At 32.0% G+C, this 19,218-nt stretch overlaps 1 protein-coding gene across 1 annotated transcript in view; it reads right to left on the reverse strand.

Moving 5' to 3' along the window:
• Positions 1-17,678, reverse strand: part of LOC116765212 (zinc finger protein Gfi-1) — a 37,201-nt gene extending 19,523 nt beyond the window's left edge. Inside the window, exons 1-4 of the mRNA XM_032654625.2 lie at positions 17,253-17,678; positions 6,812-6,931; positions 342-990; positions 24-205 (exon numbers count right to left, since the gene is read on the reverse strand). Of these exons, the coding sequence (XP_032510516.1) occupies positions 24-205; positions 342-990; positions 6,812-6,931; positions 17,253-17,382 (1,081 nt within the window). The 5' untranslated portion in view covers positions 17,383-17,678. The remainder of the gene's footprint in view (positions 1-23; positions 206-341; positions 991-6,811; positions 6,932-17,252) is intronic.
• Between the last annotated feature and the right edge of the window lie 1,540 nt (positions 17,679-19,218).

Genomic DNA, 19,218 nt, shown 5'->3' on the forward strand with positions numbered 1-19,218 from the left:
ACTTAAAAATTATAAAAGCTCACCAGTGTGGATGTACGTATGCTTCTTCATGTCGGATTTCTGATGGAAACGTTTGCCGCAGTACTGACAGGGGTAGGGTCGTGTGTCCGAGTGTATCAGGAGGTGTGTCGAGAGAGTACTAGATCTCTTGAATGTCTTCCCGCACTGCTTACACTCAAACACCTTCTCCACGCTGTGGACAGCCCTGGTAAATTATTGAGCTAATATTAAAATGTTCATTTCTTCATATTAGTTTGGCGAAAATGTAACGATTTATATATTGGTACTCGATGGACTAAGCGTGTGTTAGTCGATATGTTGAAACGAATAAAATTGCTTACCTATGTTGACTCAGGCTTATTTCGTGGCCGAATGTCTTGCTGCAGAGCTCACAGGCGAATGGTCTTTTTCCGTTGTGGGATCTCCTTGCGTGGACTTCTAAACCATGAGGTGTACTGAACATCTTCTCGCATTTCACGCAAGAGTATACGTCGCCGATTGGTAAAGGTCTTGATAGAGGACTTGGAGCCCCGAGTACTGCTGCCCTCAACCTTAAAAGTTCAGGACCCGCAGCCTGAACTGCGTGCAGGTATAAATTGCTATAGCCTCCCCATCCCGGTAAACCAAGATTTCCTGCATCTCTCAAGAATTCAGCAAACGGTAACGGCGGATATAAGAATGGTCGCTGAGGCTGCACCCTCGGCGCATCGGGTCTTAATAAGGCGCTCACAGAAAACGCCTCGGATCTTTTTAATGGTGGCGAAGTATCTGGCGGTCTTCTTGGCGAAGATGGTGGGGAATCCACTTCCAGTTCAGGGGAACTTGAACGAACCGAGCGAGGGGAATGAGGTGATGGATCCCAACATGGACTACCACAGCGAGACGTGGGTGATAAGTTTTCAGCTCTGGAAGTCCCATTATTATGGGACTCGCTATCTTCTTCGTCAGTTCTTTCACCCACCAAACGATTGATGCCAAATTTAATTTCATCTGAAAATAAAAAGTAAATCATTAAAACTTATTCCACTATGTAAATATTTGTTCATGAATCCTCATTGAATTTGTATCTGAGTATCAGTATGTTTGATACGGGACGTTTAAAAGACACAATGCAATACAGTATTGTTTGCTAAAAGAGCACAAAGGACGTCGGAACGCCCCTAGGCCCGTGAAAAAGCGCAGGTGCCGCACTTGTCGCTCCCGACGAAATGAGCCGTATCATGTCGCAGCAGCAAATTGACTTTCATCTACTCTACCCCTCGTCCAACCCTAGTAATTAACACGTCCTAAGGGGGGACGAGGATCTTTTTTACGATTCACTAATCCGCGGGCGGGAGCAAACGAAACTACATTGTTCGGTTATTTAGTTTGGCGGGTCGCTTCGTTGATTTTGAATACCAGAGAATCATTTTGTTAAAATAAATATATAAATAAGGAGACATATACATTGTTATAATAAAGTAAAAATTGCTTATCAATATTTTGCTTACTTTACTGTTCGCTTTACTGAAATTGTTTACTTGATAAAGTTGGTACTATGAAATATTTCTTTTTAAATTAATACCTTAATAATTCTATAAGATCTTTATTTTTACGAAGCAAGTATGAAACGTTTCAATAAATTATTAAGATGTTAAGGGCGATCTTCATAAATAATGTACACATCATCAAGTAACCATCAGCCGCAGACTCACGCTGTCCAAAAACAAACATCCATCTCGAGAGGAGACAAGCTACACTAATGAAGAGCGACCCTCATATCTGAAACAGTGCAGCTGTCGTCATTCAGAGCGGAACCAATCGCTGGCCTCGCCAGAACTCCGATATGACTTCGTCCCTCAGAAAATTTTACGCTCGGGCCATCAGAATCTGCACAGTTTAGGGCTGCCTACACTTGTTTGTTTGTCCCCTACGCGACACGGTTTTATTACCCCATAGTATTTATTACATATTAATGGTTATTTAGATTCATTGTTCCGCTGCGACAGTATGCTCGAATTCATAGTCTTGCGAAAAATTGAATGGCACCCCATTCATCGCGATGGGGTGAATTGTAAAGATGGATATTGTGCTAATATCCACTGTTTTGTAATAAGATAATTTAACTTATTTGAACATTTCATTATTATGGGTCTATTCACGCCTTATTGTTTACTAACATTACCATTGTTATTACGCTACTCTCATTATAATAAAATTGTTTTATAAAAGCCGTGTTGAAGAAAATTATACATACCTTTGAAAGAATTAATACTACGTGATTTTCACTGAGTTCAGTTAGTATTCTACTGTTAGTTAGTCTTGTTACTTACACTAACCATATAAATGTCAGGCGATTGCATTTTTATCCAAACATTAGCATTAAGCGTCACTGCTATCCAGCTATTTGCGAGGCTAATGCAATTTTAATTGTAAGAGGTGCGGCCACAAATTGCATAATGCATCCAGTATGCGAGCTGACTTCAAAATAAAGTGCCCTAAGTCAAAGTGTAATAAGTGAATCATAGAGTTAGGAAAAGTCATTTTACTTCAAAGTATTACATTGGAAAATTTAAAGTTAAAATGTTCATCACTCCCTGACATTTTCAAGGCAAAAAACTCCTTAAATAAAAAGGGCTTGTACTGAAAGCTAAAAAAAAAAGATAAAAATAATAATTCAGATAATTTTAAATTAAATAATTTAAATATCCTTGATTTTTATATATGTTTACTATTTGTATATAATAATGAATAAGAAGCAAAGTAATTTAACATACGCAATTACTTTGTTAAGTGCTTTTTATTACTTTGTTGAGTGCATGTTTTTTTCAGTCATAAATATAATTATATGACTTATATACGTTAATAATTTATTAAAAATCAATTCATTCACTTTATTCAGCTATCGTTATATTTGTACGAGTGTATCACTATTCAATTCGACAATACATTCAAATAGGTCGGAACATGCGGAGTCACGACGATCATTAATCAGGATTGGTGGAAATTAATGTTTAATAATGATCTAACTTGTATGGGGAGTGCGGTTAATTTCATTTTTAATAAACAACCCGCTCACAGAGGACCCTATAGCATGTTTGCTGTTAAATTAAACCATTCTTACACTGACCCGTGAACGGTATTAGTTTAAAAATATTCTACTACACTCTATTCATAGATCAAATTTAATTTGTATTCGATGGCAATATAAAATTGATCTTAAATTTTGCAAGTATTATTTCAGATTTATCCATAAACAATGATATCCTACTTGCATATAGATATACAAACTTTAGCCTTAATATTTTACGTAGAAAAGTACATTTAATTTTATAACTTATTATATTTATTTTGATGTAACATTGAAAAAAATTATTTGTTTTAAACACATCGTTTCAGTGCTTGTTTATCAACATTTTAAAAAATCTATAAATCAAATGTTATCATTCCATTTTAATATCTCATATCAGTCGCAATAACATTTTAAATCCCATTTATCAACGGGGATTAGCCAAAATTTAGATTGTAAATTAATTTACTATATAATACATCAGACTATTTATGTTTTTACGGAAGAATCAAAAGATTATCAACAAGGTGCCAATAGTATATACTTAAGTACAAAAAAATAAATCGAAATTCGATAGAATGAAGTCTTTATATATTTGAAAATTATAAAATAACTGTATATGTATAATTCATTTAGTAGATGTATTTTTATGTGATAATTTTACTAAGGATCCCTGTAAAATCATAAAACATTATCACTGAGCTGTAATCAAAGTGGATTTCTTACGCTAATTCTTGTACCGGGCATTAATCAAAGTAGTCGAAGGTCTTCAGTTAAAGATTACAATAATATTTCCTTTGCTATTTATCCCTTTATCGTTTACCTACTGTTGTTTTAACGACATTCTTTTACATTATACTGTTTTTAACTGAAGCAATTTTGTTAAAAAATATATAACCTTACATTATAAGAACGATTATAGCAACTAGGAAAGTTTTTTTTTTCATTACTTTTGAATTGCATGGAAAAGTTATATCGAAATCGATGACTTTTTCATTTTTTCATGTAATTATAATAATTAATTAATGAACAACATATTATACAAATAACTGTAAAAAATTGGAAAAGTTACATATATATTTCTTTTAAGGATAACATTTGTAATCTTTACGAATTTACGCGGACATTTTTGTTTATGTTAATTATAAGGTACAGAACCTAGTTCTTTAAAAAAAATATTTAAAACTTAATTTCTATTTAATTATCCACACAGTGAAGAATTTCGATAGTGACTATACATTTAATTTAACCTTCAAAAACTAAAGTTAAAATTAACTTGACAAAGAAAAGATTACATAATGATTTTTTTAAGAGCATTGATGAAGTAAGTTATATTTCTAAGGGTTAATTCAAATAGATCTGTTTTTCCTATGGAATTTCTAATCCTTGAAAAACTCACACTAAAGGCACGCTATTCTACATCGCATAACTTCAAGAAAATTTTTCATTGACAGATCGTTTTTTTTTATATCTTATGATAAATCAGGTCTTAGAGCGGCGAGATCTGAAGATCTTGAAGATACATTGGGAAGGGATTAAGCCAGCCGTACCCAAGATACGTTGACATACCTACGTCACTTGACATTATTATCGAGAGATTTACTTAAATCCTAAATCGTTACATTTGTAATGTATACTTTAGATAAGGGTTTATAGCAACATTTTTACAGCTATATAGACCGATACGTATTTGTTTACTAAAATTCTGTTATATAATGAAATATTTTCATAAATATTTTACGGGATGTTTCGATAGGGAACGGGAAACGCTTTTTTTTTTAATTTCATCAAAGGTTAAGGCACATAAACTTTATCTCGGCGGCGCCTTTGTGTGCGGCCCGATTTCTCTTCAATGTTTCCACGAATTATTTGCTGAAACAATAGCACGTTTCGTGTTTGTGACATTAACAATTTAAAATTCTACTACGGACCGATAAAAAAATCTTGTACCCTTGTAATAAGATTCAAAATTGAGATGAGTTAAATAGGGTAACGGTAAATATATGTTTGCAAGTTTGTAAACATTGACGAAATGTTGCCCGCGGCATCTTTGAGATTAAATTCCGCCTCAATAATCATTAGACCGGCTAGATTTGTGATTATGACCATTTAACGAGTCTTAATGAGTGTTCACAAATCTTAGTTTGCTGTAAGTCTATATATATTTTCAAAGTTAGCATTCATTAGCCTTCAGCGTTATCGTTTATAATGTTTGACCAAAATAAAACATGAAAATTGTACAATAACTTTTCTTAACATTTTTATAGCTTTTTATTATTGCCAAATACTTTATTCATTAAGTGCTTTACGAATTGGCTCATGATTTAAGCGTTGCTTAATATAATAGTTTTCCAGAAACGACAACGCTGCGTAACAATCAAGAGCCCCTTACTAATTCACGGGGCCCACAAAATTCAATTGTCATAGCGTAAAGTCACGCGAACTTTAAACAAGACTATAATGTGTCTGAGCTGACTTGACCGCACTTGGCCAAACAATGAACAACAGGGCAAATAAAACTGTGGGGCGATGTCGTGACGCCCTGGTCACTTGGCAAATATTGAAGTTGGCGTGCACGAATGAACACCATTTGATTGATCGAGCATTCTGATCACCTTATGATGGAAATGCTCCTTTGCATCGCATGTACATATAGTCCGCACCGTATTTACATGACTCAAACCATTGCCACGAACGAAAATCCATTTCATATTTCATTATTAAAATTTTACGACTCACATTTGATAAAGAATAAATCTACAATAAACATTATCGGTTGGAACAACTGTATCTCATTTATAGCTTTATAAAACAAGCAAAAATGTATAAGTAGTTAGTTACGTGACCAGCAAGAGACATTGCCTTTTTTGATTCCCCGAAAACATCATAATGTTAGACAATCCATACATTCCAAACAGCGGATAGTGTTATCTTGTATCTTGTAAACTAATGTTTACTTACAAGGGTACACATGTCCAAATCGGATTTACAACGTGCAAGACGAGGGCGGTGGAGAGACAGCAAATACAAGATCTATTTTACCTGAATCGATTTGACACAGAAATATTAACACTACAGATTTAAATCATCATTTGATATGTTAAATGTAATCGATTTCACTTTGTAAAGTATACGATTACACGTTCAATCGGTCTGCGGTAGAAATGAGTCTAAGAAAACATATTTTTTTTGCCTACGACCCTGTTATCTGGAACATCGAAATATGTGTTCGATACATGAATTACAGCCATCATAACACGAACGTTTAAACTGTCGATAGTGTTATTGATAACAGCTTTGTCGCTGCCGCTTGAAAATCAGAGTCATAAAACAAACGTAATTTTGCCGAGCGATACGCGCTGTCGCTCCGATAAGATATGTCAGCCCAAATCTGAAGCCGTGGGATTTGAGAGCCCAATGTTATTGGAATTTCTGTGGGGGTATATAGGTACTTATGTGGTTTTATTAAAAACGCCTTTGATGTCACAAAGGATATTGTTATAATATCGACAGATTATATTACTATACACTGTTGGAGGTAAAAGTGACGTTTGCAACATTTTGGGTAACCTTGGATAAAGGCCTTTTGGTACGCCTATAAGATTATATATAATATATTATGCAGATTGTACGTTAAGTTATTTTAGTACAGAAAATGTCTTTCTTGGATGGATTTCTCAGTATTTTTAATTGAAGTATATGGAGAGACTTCGGTTTCATGAATGAAAAACAAGATGGTATGTTCTGAAAGAATTTTGTTACCTCTAGGAGAATAGTTGTCGGTTGGCGGATGTGGTGATGGCAGACGTGGTTCAGGGTGAGTGGCGGGAGACCACAGCGACTGACAGAGACCGTTACGGAGAGCTTCGCTCGCAGACACACCTGATGACAAAAGAAAATTTTATTTTTAGAGTACTTTAAGATAAATATGAACCTATACAATTATGATTGCTGAAATATATGTATAACAAGCTGTTAAAAAAAAGATCCATACAACTGGATTCAATCTACTATTTTCATTCAGTTTAAGCTACTACCGAACTATTTTCTCCATATGCATATTGATAATTTTAAGCAAAATATTAAACATTATAACAAACATGCTATTTGCGTAACAAAATATATGAAATATTAAAGCATTAATGAAGCATAATAAAGCACGATGATGACTGCTTCCTCATTTTTATTCAACAATTAAATGCAGTGAATCACTTGTTTAACATGGGTTGGACTTTAGATTAGCTGATTACACTAGTATGGATTTCATCATGGCTGTACGCAATGGGTTTTAATAGTAGAACGTATCAATTTTATACTTAGAAACGTTTGTTGTAAAGTGTAAAACAAGCTTTATACGACAAAACGTATAGATGATACATCGTGTTTCTGGACAACGTAAAATGCGTTTGATTGCGATATAATAAAAGCTAAAGAAAGGGTCATATTAGAGGCCCGTCCGACAAAACGGATTCAGACGTCCAATTGCTTTATCAACGAAGTGTTACGACTTGATTTGCTCGATTGCACGCCGCCGGTGTTTACAAATTGAAATCTCATACTATCATAATATTTTCAAATATATAAAAAAACTATCAAACATGACTAACATATAGTAAAAAAAGGTGAAAAACACATCATTTACGTAAAGTTCAATTTAAAATGCTAGCTTGAACAGAGTATTGTTCTAGACGTCATTATTATAATCGGTTTTAAAAATTAAAACAATTTTCATGTGGTCTAAAAATTATAGATAAATTTTATCGGTACGTGCATTCAGGTAATCACAGCTACGGATACAAGATAAGGGACTTGTAATTAGATTTATCGTGTCTAATTGCATGTAATACTGTGTTTTTGATAGGTTACAGTACATTAGCTTTTGATGAATGGTTATTCCATTTGCAAATTGGATACACTTTCATAATTTCTGTTACAAATTTCGCTAATATGTTTATCAACTATACATTTTTGTTATATAACGTGTAGTAATATGATTACCACGCGATCGTGAACTTGGGTTTCAATGAGAGAATATCATACAGACGTATCGTACGTTGAACGGATTTTGAAACAGGATAAGAGCGATAAGAGCAAGGACAATCACAGTATCCTCGAGGAAAAGAGCAATTCCATGGCGCCAGAGCGGCGGACGACACCTAATGGACATCACTGACTGTGAAACGAAAGTAACGAAATAATATTATAACATGTACCGAACCAGTTTACAGGATATATAAAATCGTTAACTAACTATGATATAACAATGTAAAATTCGGCCAATAATTCGAAAAAGATTTGAGAATCGAATGATTGGTGGCGAAATAAAAACAAAATTACATTTAACGAAAACCATAACCCATTTCTAACAGCCCAGTGACCTCTATTCTATGTGAATCATAGAAGAAATGAGTCAGAGAGTCAGGAAACAAAAACGCTAAGAGCACGGCGCCAACGAACAGGAATCAATGACCGCCGTCCGGCGCGGGCGCATCTCTAATTTGTCCACTACGCCAATTGTGCCCTCTCTTCCTGCCTCGTGTTACGGTACAAGCGTTTAACGGACGATACAGAATATTAATATTAAATTATAATATATACAATATACAGCATTACATAGGGAAGAAGAATATTGTATACACCAAATATATTATATACACAAAAACTAAAAGTATTTGTAATGTAAAGTATAAGCAGACAAGATAATACATCCCATCTCTGAAGCTTGTGCCTTACACTATGCTAACGACGCGTGCTGACAAGTCCCCAATTTCAAAGCCATTTTTAACGAATATTTTTTTTAAACAGTCATATATTTGAGAATATCATTCTTAACTTACTTATTATTCTTATACATGTGTTTTCTTACCTCTAGATCAGTGATAAAAATCTTTTGGTACACAAATATAAATGATTTGTAAAGTGCAATCTATTTTTATGTTTGGTTGCTCCACAAACAAATCAAAATCAAGTGAAAGAGAACGGTCAATTAAAACTGCATCTATAAATAGCATCAAATAACAAATTAATTGAGCCGATCTTGAGTGATCTCGAAAACAATGGACCACAACTTTTATCGTTTTACAACGAATTTATTTTCCATTTATGAGATAGTTTAATACTAGCTGCTTGAAAGTACGCAATACTTAAAGAGATTTTAATTTCTCATACAGTATGTATGTACATTGTATAGTAGATAGTTCTGGGTGTGATATAAATTAATAATTTCGTCGTATTAAAAACTAGTTGAGACTAATATTACAGCCGCTGATGAAACTGTTTGATTTGCAATAGAAGTGTTGTCTGTCAGACGGCGCCGGATGGTGGCGCCCTCTCAAATAACCGCGCCCTGGCGTGAGGCTCATTCAATTACGATTGACTTTATAGCAATTGTGATCATGATGCAATTTATGCAATTGATAAAATTGTTCTTCTAATATATTTTTTATGATTACATATTGGCCGTTCAGACAAATTGCTCTGTTCGTTTTGTATTTATGTTAACATTTTTGGATATTTTGAATAAAATTTATAGTTAGGTACAATAATAATTATTCTTCGTTATATACATTATATCAGTCAGATCAAGTCGATATTATTTTTTAATTGCAGTAGTAGTAGTTTATTTTGAACTTTCATACAACCTGCAAATAAAATGTTGACAAAATTAAGTGCCTCTATCCTCTTTGTAAATTAGTATAGTCATAATTAAATTTAATATTAATTTAATTAAACCGCAAATCACTAGTATTTTATATTATAAAACCAATAACCGATTGACTTTAAATAATATTAATTCATCTTATTCATGGACTTGACAATACATTTTTCAACAACGTCTGTTAGTCCTCTCAACGGAGGCATCCGATAAAGGTAATGCCACACGCGTTATCATCAAAGAGCTCCGACAATTACGGATAGTTGAAACAGTAGTTCGTTCTACATCAATGGCTCCGGGATCATTCAATCAATTATTATTAGCGACTATTACAATCGACAACTATGCGTTTAATGCAATGCAATCTGCTGTTTATTGCGATGCAACAAGGACGCATGTTGCTTGAAGATAGTAGAACGAACGAAAAAAATTTGTAATTTTGGTAACTAGGTCTTAATGAATAATTAATATATTCAAACTATTAAAGATTGTAGCAATGAGACGTAAAACCGGTGTATATAATATATAGTATAGTATTTTTAACGTAGGACCATTTTTATGTGTAAAAAAATATTCTATAGCTGGGATTTGTTTTTATTTAATACAAACCGTGTAATAATTAATGTGCTTGTTAGGGTCGGTGTTTGATTACTTCACTGGGTGGTCATCACAGAACGTGTATTTACAACGACCCACTCACCACGGACGGAAGTTGGACGTCATGCTTAAGGTCATAATGCTTCTTAATGCAATCCTTATAAAATTAATTCATACATTTTATTCTCATAAGCCAATTGTATTGTATGACGATATTGTTATAAACTGGCTGTTAATGCAAAGTTTCGATGTCAAGTGATGAGTCTCTCATTATATGGTGACTTGCTGTCTACTGGGTATTCCTTATCTCACAACACTGGTTCATTGTTCATCACAACGACACTTTTATTCGCGACAGTATTCAGGTCGCGTGGGTCACCTCTTCCTCGACATACGATAATATTAACAAAATAAAATTGCTTTAATTAAAAGCCTAATCACTTCTGTGAATGTAATCGCTTTACCAAAGGAAATATTTTATTGTTTGGCTTCGTTACTACCTATTTATCTCGATGGCAACAATTTTGCTTTTGTTTGGTTATTATAATTCTATTTTATATCGTTTCTAGCGCTGTGTGAGTCACAGATGTTAATTAATATACAAAATGTCACATGATTATAACATCCTACGAGGATAAACATTGTTATCATAAAAAATTAATGAGGTAAAAAATTATATTAAATAAACTTTGAGAGTGATTCTGAAAATGTTGCTTTTGTTCTCTGATTTTATATACGTAATACAAACTGTTAATATTTAAAGTTTAGTCTGTAGCTTCTCGTACAATGTTTATTAAGTTACAAACTTTTCTATAATTAATAGTAATACTCGTATATTCCTCGTTATGAAGGTAACTGAAGAAGTTGTATGTGGAGTATTTTATTGATTAAATTTTGGCAATATGAATGATAGTTTCAGGGTCTATGAGACCAGTGCGTCGCGAGTCAAGTCTAATAAAGCTCGGTTCCCACGGAGCGGCCCACACAAGATTACTCACAACGTTTGTCATCTGTTGTAATTGATCTAAGATCTAGTAGTGAATTAAATAGCTCGCTACTGAGACAATTTTTGGGTCAAGTTTATCTCTCTGTTTTTGAAGTCCGTTATAAAGTATAGACACATTATTAACACGCTGAAGAGCAGATCGATTTTCATTGTATAGGAAAATTAAATTTCGTAATACTTAATGTGAGAGTGATAGGGTTAAAAGGTGTTAAGTAATTCTTTAAGAACGTTGCTCACTGTGGTCTGTAGTGAAATTAGGGTTGTTGCTAATTTGGCAAACCTACGAAAAAGTTGGAAAAAGTTTGTGAAACAATTAAATTGTGCCCGGAGCTGATTGTCGTGCGAACGTGGAACGGGTTAAGAGGTGTTAATTGTTCGTGATTGAATGTTTTCTCAGGGAATTTCAATTGGACGCAATTGTTTGTCTGCGTGTTTTGACTCTATATACGGTTATCTCATTCTTTCTTTGAATCATCTCTATCGTTCCTCCCGTTCGTTTCATTCGTTATACAATATGCGACTTCAGGATAGGGTTTCATTTTATTTCACTCCATTATTTTCAACCATGTGAACTGTTTTTTTTAATGTTAGAGTTTATTATATACTCCTTTTGAATGTGTACTGTGTATAAGAAAGCTGATCGTAAGTGGACGTATGATAAAATCATTCCTGAAACCAAATCCCGTGAGACGAAGCTCTAGCAAATTAAGGTCAAAGTCATCATTACCAATATTTCGAGCACTCTAACATGTCACTGCCGTCTTTGCACTAAATATGTAGTTTTAAAAACATACTGTTATTGAGGATATTTAAATCACAATAATATATATATTAATTTGTCCATTGCGATTTCTAATTTGTCTATCAAAAATCTTCATTTTTAAGTCTCAAAACTTTCTTACCTCATTAGTTAGATATAAAAGAATAAATAATAATAAATCGTTGTAAACAGCATTTCAATCGATTTGATCGTCGGTTATGATTCACGTTTCAGTACCCGCGTCATTGGTCACAGACTCGCCGACATTTGATGTCGGCCGCTTATTTCACAACCTAATTCGCCGACAGGAAGATTCTAATAGGGTTAAGATTTAAAGCCGCTGGGTCATAGACGTAGTTATTCATTTTCACGTTCATTGTCTTTATGTAAGAGACAAGAATTTATTTTATTGTTAGTATTTTGATTAATTGCTTGAAATGATTTTTTTTTGTGCTTTATTTTAAGCAAAATTCTATTTAAAAAAAAATACAAAATCTCATCTCCGTCAAAAATCTTGACAATACACCAATCATATGGACCAGTTCAAAGGGCCCATTAATAATTAATTTGGGCACAAATCGCCTTTTATAATGCGTAGGGATTTACGCCACGTGTGTGCCATTAGCCTAATGGGAGGATCCTCCTCAGAATCAGAACAGGGTTGGTTGAAGACAATTCCTTTAGTCACAATCTAGAGTCAGATGTTTTCAGTCAAAGGTTTCAATTTGGAAATTGCATTTCATTCCATTCCATACTATTTCTAACAAATTGCACGGAATGAATGTAACAAATTGCATATGATTAAAGTTAAAAAGCAATTAAAGTTTTCAGCTTATCTTAAATCAATATTTAGGTTGTTCGGTAATGTGATTGACAGATATGTTTTAATTTTTATTGCACATTAAGATTTAATGATCGCAGTGTGAGAAGCGGATGTGGCTGTTCTCAAGGACGGGATTATTATCCTTTTGTGACACCATGTGCGAACTGAGATGGGAACATAGGACTTCATAGTGATTGATGTTTCATAATTATTTATCACACATCATTATATTGCATATACCCAGTTATAGGGATATTTTAAATTTAATAAATCTCAGTAAACTTCACCGTGATCTCTTCACCCTTGAGGTGATTTTATATCACATTTGGGAGGATGTGACGTGACGTCTTCTTAAATATTGAGATTATTAATATAGTGAGCTATTATTTTGATATAATTTATTAACTAAGGTCTTATCTGACATTGCTCGGATGCTAAGAGACAGTTGGTCCTGAACATAAATAAATCGAGCCAACAATAGACGCGTGTCGGTAATTCGGTTAGGGTCGTTCAGTCCGGCGGAATTGCATTTCCATCCGTGATGATGGACTGACAGACGAAAATCAGAGGATATACGCTAGAGGTTCACTCCGCTAACATAGAAGAACGCTCATTGTATGACATATATTATGGTTCACTGAGAACACTTCTTAAATCTTATAATATAATATGCTCTTAAATAATAAATTGCATACGTAATATTATTTAATATTTTCTATTCTATTTCCTCTATTTTGTGTACTTATAATTGCTGCGATGTGTTCGTATATTTATATATCATAATAGATATTTGTGCTTGAGGTAAAAAAAAAACAACATGCAATCACATTAAAAATCAATGTATCCGGTAGTCGCGTACAGAAATAATGGGAAAATTGAATAAAGGCCGGTGTTCGATCAGACAAATCGGATTATGTCCGGGATCAGATGTCTCGACGGAAAATTATTAGGATTACACATGTTGCGGGCATAATATTAATTGTTTTTATAAGCTCTTGAGATTTTATAGCAGGAAGCTTTGTTTGATATCACGAATTAGGTACGTCTCGAACGAAATATCAAAGGAATTACGATTAGATTATAAATGTATTTATAATAGATATTATTAACACAAGCAATAATTCAGCTTTCATTTGAATATAACTTTATTTAAACGCAATTATTATGTCTAATTCAATGAATACGTAACAACTTTTCATACATTTTCATGTTTTTTTTTTCTTCCAATAAAGCAAATTTTAATATCCCGATATATATATGAATGGAAAACGTCAAAACTGTCAGTGATTAGTTAAAGACGAGTAGTAAGGGCAGGAGTATTGTTACTTTCAGTAACATTATAATATAAATTTGGGTTTCAGTGACTCCACACTGTATGTAAGGACGTTAATATGATAAAGTGCGTCTGTCTTATATTCATGTTATTCATAAGTAATAACAAATTGTTTACTAATTATATTTAAAAAGATATTGTAAAATATTAATTTTAGTACTTTTTGGGTCGACGCATAAAAATATCGAATAATGCGAAGCCATTTATTTTAGTACAATAATTTTGTTATACGATTTATGTTTTATTTCATACAAATTAATAATTGAATATTATATTTTATATACGACCTTTACACTCAAAAATTTTAAAATGTTAAAGCGGTTAATGTATATAATTTAAATTAAACTAATATTTTTCGGATATAGTACGCGTGCTTTATTTTTATAAAAAACTTTTCGGCAACCGTGATCACGGGCAGACGAGATGTATTATGTATATAAGAGAATGTTATGTTAAAATTAGGAACTTAAATAAATATTATAACTGATTAATTAACAAAATCTAATAACCGATGATTAAAATTACCTATATCTTAATTTGAAACAATAACAATTTATGTATCAATGAAATTGACTTTTAGAAGCGAGTGTTTAGAATATTGAAGTTTTAATTTTTTTTTATAGATATTAGATGGAGTTAACACAGAAAAAAATATAACAAATCAAGAATTTCGTAGAGAAAGAAGGTTTAGTGTAACCTAGAAGAGTTGTATTAAAGCCATCATTGTATTAAAGGCCTGTATTAAAATTTACAGAAGAATACCAAGTTCGCTTCATGCTTAGCACAGCTTTGCTCGTCACACTATAGATGGGTATATGAAGCGTTTTCCGTATCTCATTCCTTTGATATAACTGAAAACGAGTCTTATGTAGTTAAGGCAAACTTTTAGTAAGTAGACTGATAGTAAACTCATTGTAAAAGCGAGAAATAATATATAATAGCTAGTTATAAATATATAGTTTACCTTTATTTGATGATAGTTTTAAAATCCAAATATGTAGGGAAAATATATATATATATATATTATTTAGATATCGCGTTCTAATCGGTTTTCTAAAGAAACCATCGTGTCCTTGTCAATGAAAAAAAAATCATTTTTATAAATAAATTTTAATATTTTATTTCAAAATTATAAAATAAATAAGATGTATTTAAATCATTTCATGTAATATAGTTTTAATTAATTCAAAGCTTGTGTATAAACATTATATATATACATATACATATATGAATAACAGAATATTATTATTCCGAATAATTTTTATTACACATTAAAATCTATATAAATTACAAAATCGGTGTAATTATATAAAAATATTATATAAATATGAAAAAAAATAATATTCCCTTTTAAAACACTAACATCAAATTTTAACTTACATACCAATAAGATCGCCGATGGAGGCGAGCGGGTTTTTTTTTAACCCAACTTACAATTTACCTTTGACCAATCACCGAGCATAATGGGTCATTATTGATTGCGAAGAGGTCTGTAATGTACCACTTATGCCTCTCACATTTATTCTTCATACTTCCATACCCGAAAATATAAATGGTTAGGTACTATATAATTTTTATATACACGATATATAAATCATAATTTTCAGGAACACATTGCAATTGACTGAATAAAGTTATCCGTATGGAATATTACAAAATATTGAAAAATCCCTTTTTTTTATATTCACTTTTTTATAGAAGTCGTTTTATTGTTTGTGGAATAGAAGTCGTGCGATTTTCTACAGCCAAAACATTGCCTTTTCATAAAAATTACTTTAATCGAATATTTTACGTTTACATTGTATAGGAATCGGAATACGTCATATTGAATAAAAATTTACTCTGAAATATCAAAAGATATGTTAATAATAAACTTGCATTACGAAATATTAGGTATGTATGTAACTATCTAAAATATGATGAACGTCATCTGTCTTAGGTACTTCAAAACATACAGTATTTAAGTTTTTCAATACCTAAATCTTGCTCTAGATGTAACTTACTAGACTTCCTCAATCTTATAGCCTCGGATATCGTTACGTATATAAAATAATAATCATTGTAAGTTTTGATGAAATCTTAAAATATATAAATTGCATTTTAATTGTCATGCAATTTGAAATCAAATTGCGAATGAATCTTATTGTATACTATCGATCTATGACTATTATATATTATATAAAAATCACTACTATAGCGATTTTAGAAGATCTAGGAATAATATGCCTTACCTTATAATGAAACGAAAAGGAACTATGTATATAATAAAATGTGTAATATATTGATAGATATAAAAGTGAAATTTTATCTTCAACACAAGTTTTATACAATTGTTAAATTGACTTGAAACATTATTTATTTATTAAAAAAAAAGTGATTTTGATTTCAATAATTTTGTATAACAAGAGAATCGTAAATCTTATCCAGTTTTTTTTTTAATATTATTACAATAGCTTTATTATATTGAGTTAGTAAATGTAAAAAAATATCGATTTTTTTTACATAATATTTTACACATTTTATTCCATCGGAAAACGGGTTATAATTTAAAAATATATATATTTTTTATTAAAAATCAATAAAGGTTTTATATCTTGATTAATAATAATTTATAAAAAATAATCCATCATTTTTTATCTGTTATATTACATATAAGTAATATCATGACATGTTTATTGTATGTGTGAAGACAAATATCCTGTACCTACATGTAAATAACATGATAATAAGCCAGTTTTTTTTAGTTGTCTTATACATATGTACTTAACATTTAAGAACTTCTGACATTGCTTCTGTCATGTGTTTCTAGAAAAAACTTTGTAACGTTTAATAATTTTTTTTTGTAACTAGAACTAATAAAAATCTAATTAAGTTCTTTTTATGTGGTACCTACCTACATATGTATATGCATAAATATAAATAACATATAGTTAGTGTTATAAGTTAATTAAAGCTAAATAAAACGCACAACAATTATAACTATGATATTAAAAATATCGAATAATTTAAAAACTACATTATCATCTCACCTTTGGGGGTGACGACTCTGAAGGCGCTGTTGGAGACGGGTCTCGGAGACTCTCTCAGGCTGGTCGGCGAGCTTCCGCTACGAACCATAGAAAAGTCCAAAGGCATCGGCGGCATCGCACTTACTTCCATTTTCAAAATAACGAACTATTCATAACACAAGGAATTCGAATTTCAAATCAATAGTTTTCATACATGTTCCGAATGCGACATTCAAATCAATAATTCTTTCTCATGTTGCATATTCGATGTTCAAATCAATAATCGCTATGCATGGTAGGAATTCGATTTTCAAATTCGTCGTTCTATCGAAGCGCGTTCGAAATTCGAATTTGAATGATAACGAACGTGCGAACCGACCGGACCGCGGGTGTATATTAAGGCAGTCGCACACTCCGGCTGCCTCGCGCCTTCTGCTCCCTAAAGCCGTGCTCCGTGAGCCGTCCTGTGTAATGTGGACCTTACGGTGTGAGTGGGCGTGTACTGCCGCTGGCCCCGCCCACACCCCCCACCATCCGTCTCGTGACAATCACTTTGTATAGGTAACACAATAATATGATTCCTGATAGATTTTATTGTTCCAGCGATGCATTTGTTCGCGAGCAATTTCATACAAGTGTCTCTTAGGTTTTTCATTTGAATGAGGAACGGTTTTATTAAATATGAATTATAATATTGATATTAACATAATGATTGTAAAAATATTGTATCATTTTATTATGTGACGTGACGTCACTCGATAAGGTAAACATAGGGTGTATTGTAAGTTGTAATTTTTCAGAATGTTATCTGTACAGTTGACGTATTATTACATATATATATATATGTTTTTAATAAATAATCTTTAACAAAGATACAAGTATATATTATTATCTTACACGATATTTTTCATAAGCATACGATATAATATTGATACTATACTATCAAGAGTTTATATTGGGTATTTATTATTGTCATGAAGTTAAAAAATAGGGTTGAAATTGAAATGGATAGAGAATGAGATGAATGGAACTATAAATATTCTAGATATAAAGGATTTTTGACCGTTTTAGGTGCATTAATAAGTACTATTATGAACATTCATATTAACTATTTGCTTTAATAGATCAATTTCCAACAAAAGTTACTAAAGGTATAGGTAGGTATATAACGAATATGTAATACCTACTTATTTTGTTGAAACGAAATAATTTAAGTAAAAAAAAAATAATATGACAAACGGAATAATTACGTTTGAACGTTACCCGAAAACTAATTACAACATCGCGATGATAAAGCAAAGTACTATACGATATTTTTATTTCCTACGGAACGAATTTCACTTCCGTCACCGCCCAATCTAAAACCAGCCTTATGTGTGTACAATAAGGTCTCGTTTTGATCATCGCGAGGTTAGTACTGAAAAACGTATAATAGTAGCATAAAATAATCCACACATAATCCGCACCAAATCCCATTATACGTAACATCCGATTGAGAAACAAAAGCCCATTGATATATAGGTAGGTGAACGGAAGCAATTACGTAACTACAGTTTATTACTAATTACGTTTATTATTTTAAGAAATTAATTGCAATAATCTAATTTGAGACATTTAAAATCTCACAGCTATAGAATTAATCAATTTTAATATCTTTAGAGTTTAATATTTCTGGAGTGGGTGATATAAAATAATTGGCTGAATGTCTGAATCCTTCGCCATTTTATAACATTTACACTCAAACGACTCCGAGCCACAGTATAATTTTATTACATACATTCAACGTAAACGGGAATTTTCATTTATTAGTGTTTTAAACGATCTGTGTCTTTTTTATTGTTATTAAATCTGTATTATAAATAGCCGTGTGTTAAATTTAATATATTTAAATGTGTTAAGCTTCATATTTTCTAACATAGAGCCGTTCTACTTATAAGGTAGCGGTGTATTTTGCACTTTAATTATACCTGCTGACTTAATTACCACA

This window comes from Danaus plexippus, chromosome 2, assembly GCF_018135715.1.
Source record: "Danaus plexippus chromosome 2, MEX_DaPlex, whole genome shotgun sequence".
In the NCBI taxonomy this organism is placed as follows: Eukaryota; Metazoa; Arthropoda; class Insecta; order Lepidoptera; family Nymphalidae; genus Danaus; species Danaus plexippus.